Source organism: Cupressus sempervirens, chromosome 5, assembly GCF_028749045.1.
Source record: "Cupressus sempervirens isolate cs-2001-9-10 chromosome 5, ASM2874904v1, whole genome shotgun sequence".
NCBI lineage: Eukaryota > Viridiplantae > Streptophyta > Pinopsida > Cupressales > Cupressaceae > Cupressus > Cupressus sempervirens.
In genome coordinates, this window is record NC_143122.1 from 610,167,182 (window position 1) to 610,189,260 (window position 22,079).

The following is a 22,079-nucleotide window of genomic DNA, read 5'->3' on the forward strand; positions in this document are numbered from 1 at the left end:
CATGGGAGAAATCCTACCTTTGAAAATCACAAAGTCGAGGTAGCTTCTCTATATAAGCTTGATTGCAAATTGTAACAAGGGCTAGTGTTATATGCAATAAACATATGCAATTGGTGCTCCTCTTCTGGTTGTGGTTATTCATGGATGTATATTGTGTTTTCATGAATTTGTGCTTCTTATTTATGGTGATGATAGAACTGGTTGATTACTGCATATGATGCTTATTGATCTTAGATTTCTAGAGTTTGGCATATTTGTTGTGAATTCCCCTGTTGTCAAATCAGAGAGGGAATTTTTATTAGTGCGCATCCAAGTGGCTGCTCAATTTGATGAGTTACGGAAAATCATTCAACCTTTGAAAAAAGTTCCTTCAATGATTGCATTTGTGAAGCCACTATTGCACCACTCGAAGCTACACGGGTTTCCCTTCATTCCCGCAAAGATTTAATTCACACAAATTCCCTTGTTAAATTAATATATTTTTTAGTCAAATATAAATTCTTAAACAATTTCTTGACAAATGTTTGTTATTTACAGTAAAAATGCACAAGAATAACAACAAGTAAGACTTTGTCAAACCTACAAATGAAGTGTTTACACAAGGATGATATTTTTCCTTGCAATCACATGTAAAATATTTGTAATCAATGCTCTCTATGTCAATTTTGTTGAAGAATGTCCAAAAATGGACTTTGAATTCCAAATACAACCTTTTAATGAATGTTTTTGCTAATGCTTGCCAGAAATGTGATTTGAAACTCCAAAAGCATGTAGAAAATAAGGCATTTTAAATGTAGAAGCTTAAAAACTGGTTTTAAAACCCACAATATATGCCATAGATGAGTTGTTTATACTGTCCAAGTTTAAAACCAAAGTTTCTATTGTCTTTAACATATGATATCAGTTACATTTTTTTATGTTGGTGGAAAAAAACCAAGCTTTACAACACCCAAAACATGCTCCAGTAATCACGTTTTTGCTGTTACAGCCCGCAAAATGTTCTTTTTACTGTCAGATGCAAGAAAAATAAGAGGCTTTTTTGCATACCCAACCAAGCAAAAGCGATGTGCTTTGAAGACTGAAATACATGCACTACAAACTGCGTTTTTCCTCTAGAAAGCCCTATATGGGCTAAAGAAATGCATTCCCATGTTAAAAAGAATGTGCTTGAGAAGTTATAGCCAATGACATGGATTTTAGCCTCCAACACATATTAATGATGCACTTTTACCTTATAATGCCCAAAATGGGCTTTGTACGTGCATTCACATGTAATAAACAACATTTTAAACCACTTTATACCCTAAACAAGCTTTTCTTATCCATTTACATGTATGAATCAGGTTGTATATTGAAAAAATGCTCAAAACAAGCTTTTAGTAAGTCATTACATGCCTTTTAAATGCATAATGAGTTATATATATATATATATATATATATATATATATATATATATATATATATGTGATAAAAATCGTCGCCCAAGGTTATGACTTTGCCTTTAATACATGTAAGTTCATTAAAAATTGCCACTATTGACTTATAATGGACTTATACAACAAACACATAGCAGAACATGTTTTAAAGTCATGCAATAGACATAAAAAACACCAGCCTTGTACACAGATCTCTCATGTTTTGAATTTACATGTAATTATAGTTTTAATGAAGAGATATTGAATGGGACTTAAAATGTTCACCTATATATTAGAAATTTGTTTCAAACTAAATTTAATTATCATCAAATTGATGTAAAATTTTCAAATGTTGTTCTAAATTCATCTAACATGTAAATGTCATTTTCTATTATTTGCAATTATCAACAAAACACTCACCTATTAGAGATCTTAATTAAAGAACAATGAGACGAAGTCAGACTGAAAAAAAAAAACCTGTCCACAAAACACTTACTTCCTTAATAACTTTGGCTAGAAAACTATGTTTGAGGCCTAAGATAGCTTTAAATGAGTGGAATTGAAAATGCCTTCAATCTAAGAAAAATAAAAATAAAAATAAATAAAATAAAATACAAGGCCAAGAAAAAATTCTAAGGAAATGCCTTTGAGAATTTGTCCTACGAGATTTACCATAGAGTTGCCCCAATTTTGTGAATAAAAAATCGAGGACAACATCTAGCTCTAATTGGGGATCGTGGCTCATTTGTTCTTAAAAACAACGAGGAATGTATAATCTATAACTCTAAGCACCTTAGAATCCATTAGGTTGCAGAGTCGAGCATCAAAATGCTAAACTACAAAATGAATGATGCGGCTGACACAAAGAAAACCTAGTTAAAACAAAAAGAAAACTTGTGCAAACACGCTAATTGAAAAGGGAAAAAAAATACCTAATTAAAACTAGCCAACAATGCAACTTTTCAGATGAGATCATTTATTGGCTCATCAAAATAGATACCTTTTCATGGCATCTTATAGTAAGTTGCATGTTCTTTGCATAGATGAAACACAAACAACATGAGTGTTGATACTAATGCTTGACACAATGCCTCTTGGAGGAGATGAACAAATTCACCTTTTTTAGAGGAATCATACTTAATTTTGCTCCAAGATAAGTCCATCAATTCAAACTACTCTTGTTGAGCTGCATATGCATAGATAACCTCTTCCTCAATTGTATCTTCATGCTCGCTATAATTGGAATGTCTAGCTTTCCACTAGTCTCCAACCAAACAAGATATATGATGGGACACATCTTTGATCACACAAAGTCTAAACACTTTTTGTCAATTGCAACTTGCTTAATTAATTCATCAATCATTGGCACCTTAGGCTGATTGAGAAAATCTCACTCGTGATTTTGGTAATGACATGACTAAATTGTGTACCTCACCATATTGCTCACAAACTTTAGACTTGGGAAAGTCTTGATTGTTTATGAGAAATTCCTTTTCAAGCTATGGGGTAGGACATTTATGCAAAGTGTACCCATGTTCATGACCTTGAGACACAAATACATTATTTTCAACTTGATTAATATTTACTTGCATGTCCATTTGTTTATGTCAGTTGACATGAATGTCTTCATTTACTTGAGCACAAAAATATATTGTTTACATCTTTCTAAGATTGCCTAAACTAGAAATAAGAGCTTTGAGGTATGTCTACTTCCTTTTCTTGGAAAGGAATAAAATATCAGTATCCTTAGATTCAAGATGCTTTGTTCTCATTTTTACCGATTGTTCCTCAATATAAAGCCTATGAGGTGATGATACTAACTTTTGTCGATTCTCAACAACAATTTTACGAGCATCATTTGGAAGATGCTTTATTTGTACATGTTTGGGAGGAACAAATAGCATGCCTTGAGCTATTTTCCGTTTAAGGGCAAGCAACTCATTTGCTAACCTCCACACCACATGATCTGTCCTTGTCGTGGAAGAAAATGAATTAGAAGAGATAGAACTTTCTTCAAACCCTCTTGCTTCATTTCTTTTATTCCCAAAAAGAAAAAGGTCATTCTGAATTTTTATTGCCAAGGTATGTATGACCACAACAGTAGTCAGGGCTTCTCTTCTCAGCAAAGAAATGACTTTAGGAATTTGAGCATTGATAAAGAAATTCTTCAAATTTCTAGCTATATGATGAGAAACAATTGAAACTCTCTGTGTCTATTTATTGAAATGAGCATCAAATTCATGCATAGGTACGTGAGTCACTTTTATCAACTAAGTAAACTAGGCCAACAAAGCATATCAGCATCTTTATGAGGCTTGAGTCTTTCTTCAAACTTGGCTATACAAGTAGCCCAACTTGTAATAGTACATGGTGCAAGATTGTAAAACTATTCAACAACCACACCTTGGAGAGTTTCACAAACAACCTTACAGACACATCTTCGTGTTCAACACCATGTGCAGTGCATGTAACATAGAAAAAGACAATATGTTCATCAAGATGTTGTTCATCGCCAAAGAACTTGTTAAAATTCTTTCACGAGCCATTAGGAACAACATGTAGAGGTAGAGTCAAATTCAATGGACCAAAAGAATTTGCCTAAGGATGGGTAACCATTTACATGTCCTTGGTGAAAGCTTGAAAAACTACAAGAAATAAAAATTGCAATGACCATTTACAATGAAAAGAACATGGGTATGCATCAAATGGAAGTGTGAGGCTTTTGAATGCGTTTTGTGTCCCCAAAGGAGTCACAAAAACTATTGGCTAAAAATATTGTAAGTCACCGTGACCACAACTTACAATTTCTTGACTTTATATGTCACTTGAGATTTCTCCACTCTTTGTAACAGGGGAGGTTCCCTTGTCACTATAGGTGGCTCCATTAGAAACTTAATTGGAAATTACAAAAAGGACAATTCTCTTAATCAATTTCTTTTTTTTCAAGAATGATTTGGAACCAACTACAACTTTCAACTGAATAAAGAGGTCTTATTGCTATGATAATACTAGTGGCTTGGGGGTTGATGTAGGAACAACTCCACAAACAACAACCCACTTTTATATTTTGTGGAATAAGTACAAGAACCCAAGTCTCCTGCAATTATCTCAAATGAGGATTCAATAATTCAAATACATAGTAAGGCACAAATCCTCTTATCAAATGCTCACCAAATTATGTGTAACTACTTAATACTAAACCACAAAGTTAACCAACCCTAAGCTTTTGGTACCACTATCAATTATAGCAATTTGTCCTATAACACGAAGTGTTGAAAAGTTCAAATTGACTCTGAATACAATAGGCAACTTAGTTTGTACAATTGAATTTAAATCCCTCTTGAGCAAGGCCCCAAAACTCAAAATTAATATCTTAAAAATGTCATCACATAACATCTTGAATCAACATAAAGTTTAAAAGCAACTTTCCCCTTTTATTGAAAGCAATTCAATATATGTCTAAGCTCAAAGTCTTTAGAGTACAAATACAAATTAACGAAAAATTCTTGCATTGTGAAAAGGTGATTATTTACAATGAGATCCTCCTTTATATAGGAAAAGAGTGGAAATAAAAGTGGAGAAAGAAGGGGAAAACCACTAACGACCATGACTTATTCTCTAACTAACTAGCTTTGACATATTCATGATTGCATGACTTCTATTATGTCATCCTTTATTGGTCCCCATGTTGCTAGAGGATGCTCGATGGTTGGTATGTTTTGATTTGATGAAAGCATCTTGATCCAGATGAAGAACCCACATCCTTGGTTTTCTTGTATCATAATGATTATTCCTTGGAAAGTATCTTTTTGTGTCAATTTCTATCTTGACAACATTCTATTTTTGCAATCATTTCATCTTTCATCCCTTTCTTTGTATGACTGCATCATGTTTTTATATAGTTACCAGAAAAAAAACCATAATATGATCTTTCAAGATAGAACTTTGCAAATCTAGAAAAGCACACATATAGGATATAAGCAGAAGGCCTATAAGCAACACAAGTTAAGAATTTTAAGCAAAGCAAGCTCTTCAAATGAGGGAAAAAATCAAAACAATTGATTTTCTGGAGGCATTGTATATGAGTGAACAACAAACTTTGAGCAAAGAAATAAGGTGCATATGCATGTATATACAAAAATGCGGTCTATTTATTCATAAGTGGAATTTTTATGCCCCACTAAAAGCTAATTGGAGTTTTTATAATGTATATCGACTAAATTATAACATTCATTTACAACTTTCTCAAAGCAACAAAAAGTGCATGCAAAATGCTTAGCATAAGGAAAATACCTCTCTTTTTTGGAGTGATTCCTTACTTAGAACAAGGTTTTTAATCCAGACTACATGTTGAAGAGAAATGAGTGTCTAAAGCTTTCTCTTTGTGGAACAACTTGCATCTCTATGCGCATCATTCAAGGAAGAACTTTTATTGAAGTTGCACTTCACTGGGCAGTATTTGCAACCAATGCTCTCATTTAGAAGACCACACAATTCTGAAAACGATCGTTAAAAATAGAAGCACAGAAACAAATAAGAACTATACAAAAGAAGCCCTAGTTTGCAACAAAAAGAATTAAAAAATGAAAGCATAACTCTCTCAAGAATTGGAAATGCAATAGAGAAGGCTCAAAACTTTGAATAAACTCTCCCAAATCCTTGATGATTTCAAATCTAGGAAAACTCATCAAAATGGCATTTATATACGCAACATAATTGACCAAATCCTCTTGTTACATTGAAGCATTTTTTAGTCAAAAATAATTCCTTGACAAATATTTATTATTTAAAATTAAAATGTGTATGAAAATTTAATCAAGAAAGACTTTGGCAAACCTGCAAAGGAAGTGTTTGTAGTAGGATATGACTTTTCCTTGCAATCACATGTAAAGTACTTGCAATTAATGCTCTATAAGTCATTTTCGGTGAAGAATGTCCCAAAAATGGGCTTTTGAATCGCAAATGTGACCCCTTTAATAGGTTTTTTTTGTTGGCCCTTTCCTAAAATGTGGTTTTAAAAACCAATAACATGTAGAAATTGAGGCATTTTTAGTGTACAAACTGAAAAATGAGTTTTAAAATCCACACTACATGCCATATATGAGTCGGTTTTAATGTTGAAGCTTAAATATGGGGTTTGTGTTGCCTTTTACATACAATATCAATCATGTTTTTGTTGTTGGAGAACAAAAACAAGTTTTAGAATGCCCAAAACACACCCTAGTAATAACATTGTTATAACCCTAAGAATAGGCTTTTAATTGTCAAATGAAAACAAAAATAGAGACATTTTTTGCATACCTGACCAAGCGATGTGCTTTGAAGACCCAAGTATATGCATTACAAGTTGCATTTTACCTCTAGGAAGCCACGAACGGGATTTAGAAATGTATTTCCATGTCAAAAAGATTGTGGTTGAAAAGCTATAGCCAAGGATGAGGATTTTAGCCTACAACACATATACTAATGATGCACTTTTACCTTATTATGCCCAAAAAGAGCTTTATTTGTGCATTTGCACATAATAAGCAACCTTTTAAATCACTTTATGACCAAAAATGGGCTTTTCTTATGCATTTACATGTATGAATAAGGTTGTATATTGAAAAGCGCTGCCCAAAATAGGCTTTTGATAACTCATTACATGTCTTTTAAATATAGAAAAGACTTTGTGTGTGGGGTGGGGGTGGGTGTGTGTGTGTGCATGCATGTATGTGCATATACGTATGTATGCATGTATGTATGGATGGATGGATGTATGGATGCATGTATGTATGGATGTATGGATGCATGTATGTATGCATGTATGTATGGATGCATGTTTGTATGTATGGATGTAGCGATGTATGCATGCATGCATGTATGTATGGATGGATGGATGGATGCATGTATGTATGGATGGATGGATGGATGCATGTATGTATGAATGTATGTATGTATGGATGTATACACGTATGCATGTATGTATGGATGGATGGATGCATGTATGCATGCCTGTATGTATGGATGCATGTATGTATCTATGTATGTATGGATGGATGCATGCATGCATGTATGAATGTATGTATGTATGGATGTATACACGTATGCATGTATGCAGGGATGGATGCATGCATGCATGTATGTATGTATGGATGGATGCATGCATGTATGCATGCCTGTATGTATGGATGCATGTATAGATGTATGTATGGATCCATGTATGCATTTATGGATGGATGGATGGATGCATGCATGTATGTATGTATGGACGCATGTATGTCTACATAGACGCATGCATGTATGTATGAATGTATGTATGAATGTATGCATGCATGCATTTACATATGTATGTATGTATGTGCAAAAGTGATAAAAATTGCTGCCTAAGGTTATGACTTCGCTTTAGCATATAACATAAGGAATTATCACATGAAAAATTCTTTAAATTGCCACCATATGAATCATAATGTGTTTTAATACGGCTATTACATATATGAGGTCATAACATGCATTCACACTCTATATGCATGAATTCCAAAGTATTTTGATATATGCAATTATGTTTGAAAAGACCACCCAAAGTGATGACATGTTGTTTTAACCCATTTAGAAGTGTTCACAACTTTGTTTTAAATGCATTTAAAAACACCCCTATTGACTTATAATGGACTTATAAAAACATAACACATGTAGAAACATGTTTTAAAGTCATGCAATAGACACAAAAACACCACCCTTACATTCAAGTCATGTTTTAAATTTACATGTAATTATAGTTTTAATGAAGTGATATGTAATGGGTCTTGAAAAGTCCACCTATGTATTAGAAATTCATAAAATCCTATATTCAAATCTCATTGAAATGATGTGAAATTTTAAAATGGGGTTCTATATCCATCTTGCACAAATGAAATCTTTTTTCCATACAATTATCAATAACAAGCCTATCTATGAGACATTTCAATTAAAGAACAAGGATATGCAATCGAGCCGAAAAGCTCCACTTGAAGAATGCTTAGTTCCTTATTTACTTTGAATTTGCAACTCCATTTGAGGCCTAAGATTGCTTGAAACAAGCGGAAGTTGAAAATGTCATCAATCTAAAAGACAAAAGGAACCAAAAGTTAAATATAAAACCTCACAAAGGTAATTAATAAAATGCCTTGGAGAATTAATCCTATGAAAATTTTCATAGGGTTGCCCTAATCATGTGATTAAAACTTTGAGGATAATACTTACATTTCTCCATCTCTCCACTACCTCTTTAGCATATCAATATGTTAAGAATTGATGGTTTTGACTATTGCAAATGAGTCATCATTATGGTTTGACATATATAACTTCACATTATATAGAACTGGGGAAGTTATATCTATAGAATCTAAATCAATGGCCTTCAAAACAATCTAGGAGAAATGAAAAAATATTATGATAGGTGGGGAAGAATTAGGGCTGTGAGGAAGGGATTGGTAGGGGGAAATTTTTTTAAATGGTCTAATTTGGAGGTTAACCTTATTATATGGCCATGTATTGAGGATCTCATCCCTAACACAAACACTTCACAATATCATCTTTGGAATTTTGAACCATGGTTGCTAGAATCATGACTCCTCAACCATCACTCTAAGTTATTACCAACACATTGTATGAAAACTCTTCTCTATATAGATATTTAATATTGATTTGAGATTATATGTAATATTTTCTAATCTTTTTTGCTGAAATAATCAAAGATTTAACAACTTTACTTGCTAGTAATTTAATAGGGATACAAATAAAAGAGTCCATAGCATGCAAATAGACATATATATATTTGAAGATATTTTCAAAGAAACAAATATAAATGTGTTCCTAAAATTGTGTTTGATTAAATAATTTTGAACTTTTATGAAAATATTTAAAATAATTAAATAAAAAATGATTAAAGAGTATTGATCCATCACATTTGATATGAGAATAGCAAAACTTTGAAATAGCTTATGCATTCGGAAGAATCTAGTAGAAGACCCTTAAACTATTCCTACACTCTAGGACGAACTATTGAAATAACCTCAACATACATATACATGGCATAAAAAAAACATTCAATACAAAACTTTAGTGGGAACAACCCCAAAAGTTATCTACCCCTATGTTACATATAAATACACATTTTTTGTTTTATATTATGTTTTATTGTAGCGTATAAAATGGCGAGCAATGTCGGGATGGATCTTAATGACCATGCAATAGTCCACTAATAGGTGGCCTTTCCAAAGCTTCACTTAGGATTTTCCCTCTACCTTCCTAAGATTATTGACAATTAAATCCAACAATTCTTGAGGGAGTTGCAAACTCAAAATCCTAACTAACCTTGAAACCCAGTCCTTCCCATGGATTACATTTCCATAGCTCTACCAACTAGGACCTCATCAAATTCCAACTTCCAAAGGAGGATGAATGAGTTTATAGGTTATGTAGGCCCCACATGTGACCATATATACTTTTGTCCTTGGACTAAAAAACCTACAATCCAATTTAATGTAGTAAGTGCTATAAGAGACTTAATTCTATTAACTGTCCTAATCGATTATTTGGATGTTGTTTCTTTCCGCTTTTGAACAACCCCTAGATTAAATTGTAGATTTGCAAACCCTTTTGGGCTACTAAATTATACCAAATATTTGTAACTTGATTTTACCCCTAGCTCGCCTAACTCATGTTGACCAAGATTTGGCTGATTTTGCTAACTAGGACTAATTTTGCAATATTTTGCTAAAGCCTTCACCACTTAACTTACCCCTAGTTTTGGGCACCTGAATGGGGTTTGGACCTTCATAAAGAACTCCAATCCACCATTGGTTTCCATCATTCCACCCTACTTACAATGTTATTAGTCTTCTTTCTTGACTTCTCGACTTATCACATCCCAATGATCAGGTTAGGAGATCACCTCAAAATTGATAAATCAATCTTGGCAACTCCATAACTGGAATGAAACAATACTATGCATCCTATCCTAGCATTCCAAGAAAATTTTTGGAATTCCAACTATGGAATCCTAAGATATGGTTTAAGACCAAATTGACTTCAAAACCATGACTCTTTACTTGTGCAACTTCAAAGCCTCAAACCAAGTGCCTTAGGTAGCTAGTTCATCAGGCTAGATGATCCAATTGATTGTAGGGTTATGTCAATCCATACAAGGTCGAACACAAGATGTGTACTCATACTAACTCGTAATCAACCACTAAGCACCCACTCTAAGCATTATTTATGACATTGTCACCCTTGGTAGCTTTGAGTCCAAAATGTGACTAAGGCCACCATCCTAACCGAAATGGGTCTTAATTTGGTTCAACCCAACGAGGTACATAGCCTCTTGACCTTATTATAACACCTTTAACACAAAGCACAACAAAATTGTGAGTGGTCCTGCACCATACTCTCGAGGTAGGGAAGAACTCAAGCCCCTTGAGTTGAAAGGGCCTGAATAATAGTCCATGTTTTAGTATATCTACTTTAGTCATCCAAGTGGCTTTTGATTCCGATAGAGTGGGGCAATTCATTGAGTATTCTCTACAGACGTTTTTCCTTGGCTTCTTAAGTATCTTGGAATCTAGGATGAATTCAAATTGCAAATGCTGGCCAAGAGGAAGGTCTTTAACCCATTCTTATTCTTCAAATCTTGTCATAGATCTCTGTCCAATGTTTTTCATTGTGCCTCTAGACGTATACAAATCATTGATGTTGGAGATGGGTGAAATTCCCAAGTTATGTGACAATTACACCTCAGAGCATTATTCCCAAACTTATGCACTACCTTGAGAGATCCAATCTTCTTCAAAAACAATTTGGTAGGTTTCCCCTTGGGTGACCTTTCTTTCCTTAGATATGCCATAACTAAACCTCCCACTTTGAAGTGTCATTCCCGTCTTGTCCTATCTACTTGAGCTTTACGCTTCTTTGTGCTCTGTTGCTAGCTCTTCCCGACCTATTCATGTATCTCCCTTATATTCTTTGCAAAACTTTCACCTTGAGAACTCCTTGTATCCATTGCACTAAGATCTCTGAGTTCCATTATTCCTCATTGATGGCATCCATACACAATTTTAAATGGACTTTTACCAGTACTTCTATTAATTGAGTCATTGTAGGCTTACATAACTTGCCTTACTACCAAATCTTGTGTTTGTCCATGTTGCTTGGTAAGACACCTAAGAAAGTTGCCTAATGACTATTGACAACTTCAATCTGGCCATCAAACTATGGATGATATGCTGATTAGAAAGAGACATTAGTACCCAAATTGTTCCATAAGGTTCTCTAGAAATGACCTACAAATTTTGAGTCTTTGTCACTGACAATGCTAAGGCGTAGGTCATGAACTCTAACAACCTCTCTAGAGAACAATCCTTGAATGTATGAGGCATCATTGGTGCATTTTCTCAGAATAAAATGTGCGATCTTGGTAAATTTGTTTACTATCACAAAGACATTGTCAAATCCTCTAGATGTTTTAGGTTGGCCAAGGACAAAATCCATGGTAATACATTCCTAAGGTCTAGTAGGTATAGCCAAGGGTTGATAGAGCCCTACATTAAAGGAAGTTCCTTTTTATCTCTGATAAATAGAACACTCTTCTACAAAATTCCTAAAATCACTTTGAACCTTAGGCCAAAAGTAGAATCTTAACACTAATTCCAAGGTCTTGTCTAGACCAAAGTGCCTACTGAGACTACCTTGATGTTTCTCTTTGATCATGTTTTTTTCTCATGGAGCATCGAGGAATGCAAAGTAGAAGAACAATCCATCCTGCAAGATGTAGTGAGAATAGTCAACATGATAAGCATTAGTAAACTATGGACAAAATGTATGGGCTGTTGTAAAATCTTTATCTTCCTTGTACAAATCTTTTAAAGCATCCAACCCTGTACTCTACAACTACATTTCTTGAATGGCGAGTACTCTCTTCTTAAGGCATCTCCCACCTTATTAGTAGCACCTTTTTTGTGTTTAATTGTAAAGGTATAGGCTTGCAACTATTCAACCTACTTAAGGTGTCTTTGGTTCAACTTCTTGTGTCCATTCAAGAAGCTAAGTGCATTGTTATCAGTATAGACTATAAACTATTTGGGTAGAAAAATAGTGATTTCATTTCTTTAAGGCTTGAATGATAGCATACAATTCTAGGTTATAGGTTGAATACCTTTGTTTATCCTCATTAAGTTTCTTTGAGAATAATGCAACATGATGCTCTTTTTTGCTTAACATTGCCCTATGGCCAACTTGCTAGCATCACACTCCACTGTAAAGACTTGATTAAAATCAGACAACCTTAAGGAGAGCAATTCAATATCTGTTCTTTTCAACCACTCAAAACTTTCATTAGCTTTGTTAGTCCAAGAAAATTGACATTTCGTCCCACCTTTGATGGTATCTATGATGGGAGCATAGATGTGAATAATACTCCTTATGAACTTCTTATAGAAAGAAGCCAAACCATGGAAACTTCTTACAACTCCTAATGACCTAGGAGTTGGCCAATTAAGTATGGCTTCTACCTCACTTAAAAAACTCACACTTCTCCAAATTGATTACCTATTTCTCTTGATGAAGCTTTCTTGAGAACCAAATCCAAATGCTTGAGGTGCTCCTCTTTTGTCTTGCCAAATATCTATATGTCATCAAGATATACTATGACAAATTTACCTATAAACTCAACCAAGACCTCATTCATCAGGTGCATAAAGGTGTTGGTATGTTTTCCATTGCGCCAAAAGATCGAGCTATCAATGAACGTCACAAACACCAGACTTACCAAGATCCACGAGAAGCGGTTAAGCCATGTCGTGAACCCTGAAGGAGGTGCAGATCACCATGTCAACAATCTCCCCATCAACACTGACTGAGGGTTTTACACCGATGGAATGAAGGAAACCTCCTAAGATTCGAACCTATGACCCAAGGCTCTGATACCAATTGTTGGTAGGTTTGCCCTCGTGCCAAAAGCTTGAGCTATCAATGAATGTCACAAACACAAGACTTATAGATCCATGAGAGGTGGTTAAGCCATGTTGGGAACCCTGCAGGAGGTGTTGACCACCAAGTCAACAAAAGGTGCTTGGTGCATTATGAGCCCAAATGGCATCACCAACCCTTATGCAATCCTTCATTAGTTTTGAAGGTTGTCTTCCACTCATCCCCTGGTCTTATTCTAATTTGATGGTGACTTGACTCTAAGTCCACCTTAGAGAAATAGCAAGCTCCTACCAAATAATCCATCCTTTCTTTTATTCTTGGCTTTGAAAATCTATAGCTATTGGTGATTTTGTTTGTGGCTCTAGGGCCAATAGACATTCTCCATTTACCTTCTTTCTTAGGTGCCAACACAGTAGGAACTACACATGGGCTCAAACTCTTCCTTATAAGTCCCTTTTCCAATAGCTCCTACATTTGTTTGGCTATCTCTTCATTTTGGGAGGGTTTCATCTTACAAGCATCTTTGTTAGGTATGGTAGCTCTTGGGATAAGTTCTATTTGATGAATGATATCTCTCATAGGGGGTAACGCATTAGGGATCTCATTCACTAATATGTCTTGATATTGATCTAATATCCTTTGAACTTGTTGAGGAGTCTCTGATTTGACCTCTGGTTTATTTTCTTCTTTAGGTTTCACCATTATAGCATAGCCTTAGTCCCCTTCTTTTAAGACTTTAAGGAATTCCTTGCCACGAAGAAACATTACACTAGATACTACTTGTTTATCTTCCCCTTGGTCTGGTAGTGGATCCATTTGATACTTCCCACCTTTCTTGGTTATAACATAAGAGTTCTTTTCCCCATCATCCATGGCTTTGATATCAAACTGCCAAGGGAAGCCTGATAATAAATGGCAAGCATCCATGGGTAGTATATCACACAACACCTTGTCCTTATAAAATCCTATCTCAAACTCTGCCCAAGTCTATTCATCTACCAACACTTGTCCTTTATTCAACCATGCCACCTTATAGGGGTTAGTATGGGGTAACATTTTCAACTTTTACTTTTGTACCATTTCCGAAGCAACAATGTTCTCAGTTGAATCAAAATCAACAATGACTTTGCAAATCTTACCATGTCACTTGTATGTCGTTATGAAGAGTCTTCCTTATAGAGGGTTCCTTGCATTGGTGTATCTTCATTATTGTCTTAAGCATGAGTTTTTCTCCCTCTGTCACTAGTCCTACTTTCCCTATGGGAGAGGTTACAGTAATATTGTCTTCCTCTTGAACTGACTGAGTTCTCCTCTCCCTAACATGGAAACTAGAAGCTTTCTCACGACATTTACTCATGGTTTGGTCCACTTGATTGCAATTGCAATACTTTCATATAAAGATTGTTGGGCTTCTTCCTTGGCTCCCAAATCTTCCTCTATTATTGTTTCTTCCCCTAAAACCTCCTCAAAAAGACCCTCCTCTACCATTGTTCTCTGTCAAAGAGGGATCTCCACTCTTATTACACATGTTGTCTCTTCCAAAGGTGATTGAAAGTTCACGGGGAAATATAATCTAGATTTGAAACATAAATAACCTTATACCTTGACAATGCAATGCCACTTTGGAGATGGTCACAAGTGTCGATGCAATACCCTGGACCCCAAAAAAACCTAATAGGAAGTTATGAGACCAAGCCCTTGAATGTTGACTATTGTAGTTTGCCGCAATGTTGGATTGAGTAAGAAAGAGAGAAAGAAGACAAGAATAGATGAATTTAAATTTGCCTCCTTGATTGCAAATTCCTTTGCTTCTTTTCGATGACTATTTTAGTTTGCCATAATGTTGGATTGAGTAAGAAAGAGAGAAAGAAGACAAGAATGGATGAATGTAAACTTTCCTCCTTGATTGCAAATTCCTTTGCTTCTTTTGGAGAAAGGAGCTAGATCTATAGAAGGAAATATTTGTATGCTTTATGGAAGATGGATGAATGCCTTCAATGAATGCTTTCTTGCTTGAACCCCTTAGATGCACAATAGCTTGCTCATATGAATGCTTTTGAATTTTGAATAGAGATATCTTTCCCCCAATGGATATCCAAAGGAAGGGAGAAGGCATCCTCTTATAGTGATTTGAAGGTCTAGATTCGTGAGGGCACTAGGCGAAAAAATGAAATATCTTGAAATGTGCCCCAAAATTCTATAAAATCATATCCTCAGATGTAAATCAACCTCGACCTATACCTAGGTATAGGTTGCACTAGTGGGACCTGTACTTGAGAGGGTCCATTTCAAGAGGGAACCTTGGAGACCTTAGGTGTAAAAGACGTTTGGGAGAAATCAGAAAGATAAAGAGGGAAAATGAAGCATGGGTGCAAAAAAGGAACTCAACAGGGAAGTGGATAAATGTGAAATCATTCATATAAATTAGAGCCATCCTCAAGATTTGAACAAATAATATTGATTTGGAGGATGAGAAAGGGCTAGAAATTCATGAAAAAAATTTGTGAACCCATAAATGCTAACACAAGGCTGAGAGTGACGGCTTAATTTTTAAGACTACATCCGTTAAAAAAATAAAGATTTTTTTTTATGTTGTTTCAATTCTAAAGCATCCTTTATATAATTTTTTTTTTCCACCTATAACAAGAGATCTGTTAACAATCTTGGCTAAAATTATATATTAAATATATAGAAGTTCAAGAAATCATTACTACAGTTGCCTCTTTTATTTTCCATATATTTTAGTTTTTTTTTTTTGTTTCCAATTGCAATAAGACCAAGACACCATTTGGTTTAGCTACATTGTTTGATGCTTAATTTAATTTCTTCTTTTTCCCTTAGATCAACATAGACAAACAAGAGTCGCCTCAATAATTGAATGCTATTGGTACCAATAAATATACAAAATTAATCTAATTAATATTGTATTTTCAAAAAAGAATAGTTATTGGCCTACATGGTAATTTTAAAGTGGCCTTTTAATCAACAAACATGAATGACAACCATGCTCTTCTATTTTTTTAAATGAAAAGTTATAATTTGTAATATTGATAATGGTAACATGATTATAAATTTGTAGGGTGGAGTTGTCTACTAGATGCTAACATTTTCTCTCTCTCTCTTGGTAGGCTGATCCCTTAGGTGGGGGACGAATAGAGCATCAACCTGAACAAAAAGTAATACATGTTTATGGTTTCTCACAAGCATATGGCCAAGCGAACCATGAAGTTACAGCTTCACTTCTTCATCAATGGTATCCCTTTCACCAAGTTTCCATCTCTTGGGATGGCTATTGATTTTATTGAACTGCACTCAAAATATGAGGTAATAAGGAAAAAGAAATAATTTATAGCATTAGACTTTAAATTTGTTAATTCCTCAATATATAGTAAAAGGGGACAATAAGTAATAAAATTTATTTAGGTATTTGTAACCTTAATTAGATATTTTTTGAACTTTCAAGACGTGTAATCATTTGATGGTTAAACATTATAAATTTCACATTTGGTTGTAGTTGTAACTCCTTTTATTAAACTGAACAAGGGATATTGTTCTTTAATCAAGGTGATTATCTTTGAAGCACATTTTTGTTCATTAATTTTGGGGATGCACAACCATTGAAATGCACAAGTTCTTCTACTTTGACATCTAACCATACAAGTCATAGAAAATACACCTAATTTGTAAGCCACTTTTTTGTTTCTTAACAATCAACCCAACCTTAATAACTTGTGTAGTGTCTTTGGTGGTTTGGCCTATTTGATCTTTTTACAATGATAGTTGTTGTATAAAGAGTCAACACAATCAATGTTAAAAGAAAAATTATATCTATCTTAAAACAAAAATCAACTTGTATTTGTTTATTACAAAATAAAGATTGAATTTGGTTTGTTTTTAAACAAATCAACCGCCTTATAAAGTAGAAATTAGTTTGTTTGTTTTTTCTTCAATCTACTAAGAAAACTTAAATTTTATTTGTTAAAATAATATTTGTAAACATACATAATTTTGAATTTTTTTTTTTCTATATCTAAACATACTAGTAATATTCATTATTTTAATCATCATCTTGACATTCCCTATTTTTTGCTGTAATATGTGATTTTATGTGAAGAAACTTTTTCTTATTGGACCAACTGATACATGTAAGGATTTTGATGTTGAGTGCACTAGTTTTTTTCCATGGAACACAAAATTTGTAAAAATTGCATATTTTGTGAGAAATCTCTATTAATCTTTTCTTTGAAGATTTGGTGTCACTTTGTTTAGAGTTATAAATAATTAGCCATATTTTTCAACCATCCTTATATGTTCTATGTAATGACTTTATTCAAATGTCTATTGGTTCGATTTGTGCATAAAGATCTTTTGATGTTTGTAGTAAGAAATGACATATTTGTAAATTTCTAACTCCACATTTTCAAATATGAAGTATAACTTTGAATCTAGTTTTTTTGATTTCTTAAAGCTAATATTAGGAAATGTGATGTAATGTTAATTTATTTAAATATTGCAAGTAAATATAAAATTAGATAAATTACTATTATCCAAACATTATCAAGTGATTCTTGAATTGCTTGAGTGCTATCTATGCAGATCACATTTATGGAGGATACTAGGATGTTGAACTACCCTTGTATGCTCTCATAATATTGAAAAGGTCTAATGTATTAAATTTATTCTATAATTTATTTTTTAGTGTCATTATAATTTCTTTAAGTTTGAACTTTTGTTTAATTGTAGATTGTTTGTGTTTATGATTAAGACCAATAATCTCCCCTTCCATCTTTCTATATGCATATCCATGCATGTGAGTTAACACATATATAGAAGTGTATGCATGTATCTACACATAAATGTATGAAGAATAATAGTATGCAATTAATGATGGTTGTTAAAGAAGGATATCTATATATTAATTTAAATAGGTCAAACTACTAAAGGAGATTGGCATTGAGTCATGACTATCATGTGGGTCTTTATTAAAGGAAAATTATGACAATCACTTTTGTTTTCTTCGACTAACCCATGAATTTGGGTAGAAGACAACTAAAAATGGTTTAAATGTTCTATAATTGTTTTTCAAAGAGACCCAACCATTAGAGAAGCAATCCCAAGGGTAATGCCAAAAACTACATTTATAGCATTATAAAATCGTAAAACAATTTGCATGAAAAAAATCTACAAGAGGGTATTAATATAATCCAACCAATGCTCTCTTGTTTCATAATTATGTAGAATATCAAGATGGGGGTCATAATCAATCTCAAATATTATCAGATGTTATATTTTTGTTGTGATCTAGGAAAAAAAATTACCATTTTGGGTATATGGTCTTGTCTTGAAAATAGTTTGTAAGCTTTTTTGTATGCCTTTTTTTTAAAAGGTAAAAGGAAAACTATATTAATTGGAATAATCATCATAAAGTTTCTTCTTATGAAGACTTGTGCAAAGGTGGAATCAAAATAATGACTTTGTTGAATATGCATGAAAGAAAATAACACTAGTAAAAAATATACTGATCAAGTAAGATGTATAAATATAATATGATATTTTTTTGACTGGTTTCTTTAAAGTAAAACATTAGATAAAAGAAACATTCTTAAGAAAGGATTGTGTGGATAGCTAATATTTAAGAACTTGGATATATACAATTAGGGGAGACAAGGACAAGGCTGCCCAATCAATAGTTTCTTCAATTTAACAAATGCATAGTATTGCTACTTTATCAATGCAACAAATAAATATTTTCTAAACAAAAACATTGTTTTGGTGTAAGGCAGCAATAACTTTAGTCTCAACCCCCCTTGAGAATAGTTGCAAATGATTACCAAATCTTTTCAACTCATAGAAATCAAATGTAGTTATGTATTCAATTTATTTTTGTTTTCTAAGTAAACAAAATATTATTGTTGGTGGCGAATAATTTGCCAATCAGCTAAATTATGTTGCAAATTGTTAGTGAAATATTCTCCCCATGTGCTAGAGGAACCTAACACAGTTGGTGATGTTATGTTGTTTTCAAATAAATATAATAAATAATTTGGATATTCATAAACATTTTAAGGTAATTTAATATTTTTATTAGCAAACTTTTTTATTTTAGTGATGATTTTATTGAAACTATTTTACTGGTGATAGATTTTGTAGTGTACATACCAATAGATTTATTTTGGTGATTTATGGTTTTATATTTAAACTAATAAAAAAAATTAAACTAGAGATTACATGAATATACGAGCGAATTATATAAATATAAAAAAGAGTAACATTTTTTTGGAGTTGATAAAGTTTACATAAGATGTAACATTACAAAAATAGAGTTCTTTTGCAATATCAATTTTCTTGAATCTCCATAAGCCACTCTAAGTCCACGCCCACATTTTTGACCCATACATCAAAGATTCAAAACATAAACAAGAATTCTTTGGAGACACCATTATTGTTCTTTCTTTGTCAGCCCTACCATGTCATTCACATTCGCATTCGCATTCACATTTGTGATTCTTTTAGGATAATCTCATGCACCTTTAGTCTTAATTTTGTAGAGGTAATGATTGATTACACTAAGCCCTTTTCTTGCAATTGACCCACACTCCTCGTGATTCTTGAAAATAATCCAAAACATTTAAAGGATAAATAAAGCCACATGGGTTCCTTGGGCCTTCACTAATTTGGAACTAGTTCTCATCAGAGCTAGGAAACCCATCCCTATTTATGCCCTAACCAAGATACCCTCCAAGGCACCTCTCCATTCTTCACAAACACAAGATCTCACAACCCACCTCATTTATGCCACTATGCCTAATTCCAAAAACCATACTAAGAAGAGTAATGAAATTTATTCATTTAATGTGAAAAAAATCTCCATTGTAAGATAGCCATTACCCAAGATGATTGACACATTGCAAATGAAATCATTGTCCTCAAAGTAAAAAATGCTTCTTAGTCTACCAGGAATGACCTTCCTCCAAAAGGATCCATTTGTTTTAGCTATGAAGGATAAGTTGGCCCATATTCTTCTAACAAAAGTTTTTAGTGATCACTATTGTAACTATCTATTTTAACTCAAATTTCTAATGGAAATCCAAAATACTTCATGGCCAAATAAAACATTAAATTTTCTCACAAGCAATCAAAAGCCAAATATTTTGTATTTATTAAGGTCTGACATCTTAGTAAATGGTATAAATTTGAATTGTCTACACCTTAAGCCCACCATGTTACACAAATCAAATGGGTTGATGTGATGACATTATTTTTTGATATGACTACTTTATTTTTTGCTATGAGGACACATGTTTCTCTTTCATAGTCTCACAATATTACACTTTTTAGCCAAAATAATAGTTTATATGTAAATAAATTTAAAGTCAAATATTTTTGTATTTATTAAGTTTTGACATTTGAATAAATGGTATTAGATTTGAGTCAGTTTGGACCTTAAGCCAATGATGTTGTATGGAAGAAATTTCAATCAAATTAATGGATGTAACAATAGTTTAATTTGATGTGATTACTTTATTCTTTTCTATGTGGCAACATTTTACCATTTCACAACTTTGCAATACTATACATTTGAGGAGAGATGTCTTGATTTTATGGATGCATGTACACACAATATTATAGTTGTGGTGAGAGGTTATTCTATTTGACTAATGTGGGTACACGTGCCTTCACGTGTTCTCAATATTACACTTTTGATGAGATTTTTAAAAAAAAATTGATGGATGCTTACACACAATATTATTGTTATGATGAGATTTGATTTGAATAATACAAACTATTGTGGTTTCACAATGCATGCCTTATTTCTCCTAGAAATGGAGACCCACTAGTTATTTTTTGGTTTCCCAGACCCCTAGTTCGGGGTTTGAGTCATTTTTGGGGCTCTACCTGGAGTTTAGGTCCTCCCTAGTCCTTTATCTAAGAAACCTAGATCCCAAAAATTGGAAAATTTGAGAAGAAAGAATGATTTTGTGCAAAGGTGTGCACTAGTGCACCTAGCACACATGTGCACCTCAAATAGGTGTGCAAGTGCACTAGGTGAATATGTGCCCTTCTATCTCCCTTTGAAGATGCACAGGTGCACACCTCCAAAGGTACACACCATCCTAGGCCTATAAAAGCCTGAGACCCCCTCCTCCTCTCTCCATTATCTCCTCCATGCCATCGACAAGCTTACCTCTGTAGCTCCAAAGGTGTGACACTCTGCCAGCCTTTACACACACACAAAGACATAAGTCATCAAAGGATAACCTAAATAGGATAAAAAGAACCCAACAAAACACTAAGGCAATGTGTGCATGTGCACACCTCTGCAAGGTGCGCACATGCACAGCTTTCCTTACAATCAAAGATAACCAAAGATAATGGTGCATAGATGCACACCTTGTCAAGGTGCGCATCTACACACCATTTGTTCTACCCTTAACATCAAGAACAAAGTAAGGGTGTGCACATGAGCACCCATCAAGGCACGTATGTGCACAGCCTTAGCACATTTTTTGAGAACAAACTTAATTTCCCCCCTTTGCACATGGTAACACATGTGCGTGGTAGCGCACATGCACATGTATACACCTTCAAAGGATGTGCACCTGTGTAGGTGTGCAACTGTGCACAAAATGACCTTTAAAGTTTATTAAGCACACGTAGCACACCTACAAGGTGTGCAAAGTGTGCTACATTGCATACCAGGGCTATTTAGATGGATTTAAG

General features: G+C 33.7%; 1 protein-coding gene across 4 annotated transcripts in view; it reads left to right on the plus strand.

Moving 5' to 3' along the window:
- LOC149557367 (uncharacterized) overlaps nt 1-16,940 on the plus strand; it is a 321,202-nt gene extending 304,262 nt beyond the window's left edge. For 2 of the 4 annotated variants that reach the window (XM_089832039.1, XM_089832041.1), the window contains one exon: nt 16,487-16,940. In XM_089832039.1, the coding sequence (XP_089688165.1) occupies nt 16,487-16,654 (168 nt within the window). In that variant the 3' untranslated portion in view covers nt 16,655-16,940. Of the gene's footprint in view, nt 1-988; nt 1,103-16,486 lie in introns of those variants that run through there. The other 2 variants (XM_089832040.1, XM_089832042.1) reach the window with 2 other exon arrangements.
- The last annotated feature ends 5,139 nt before the right edge of the window (nt 16,941-22,079 follow it).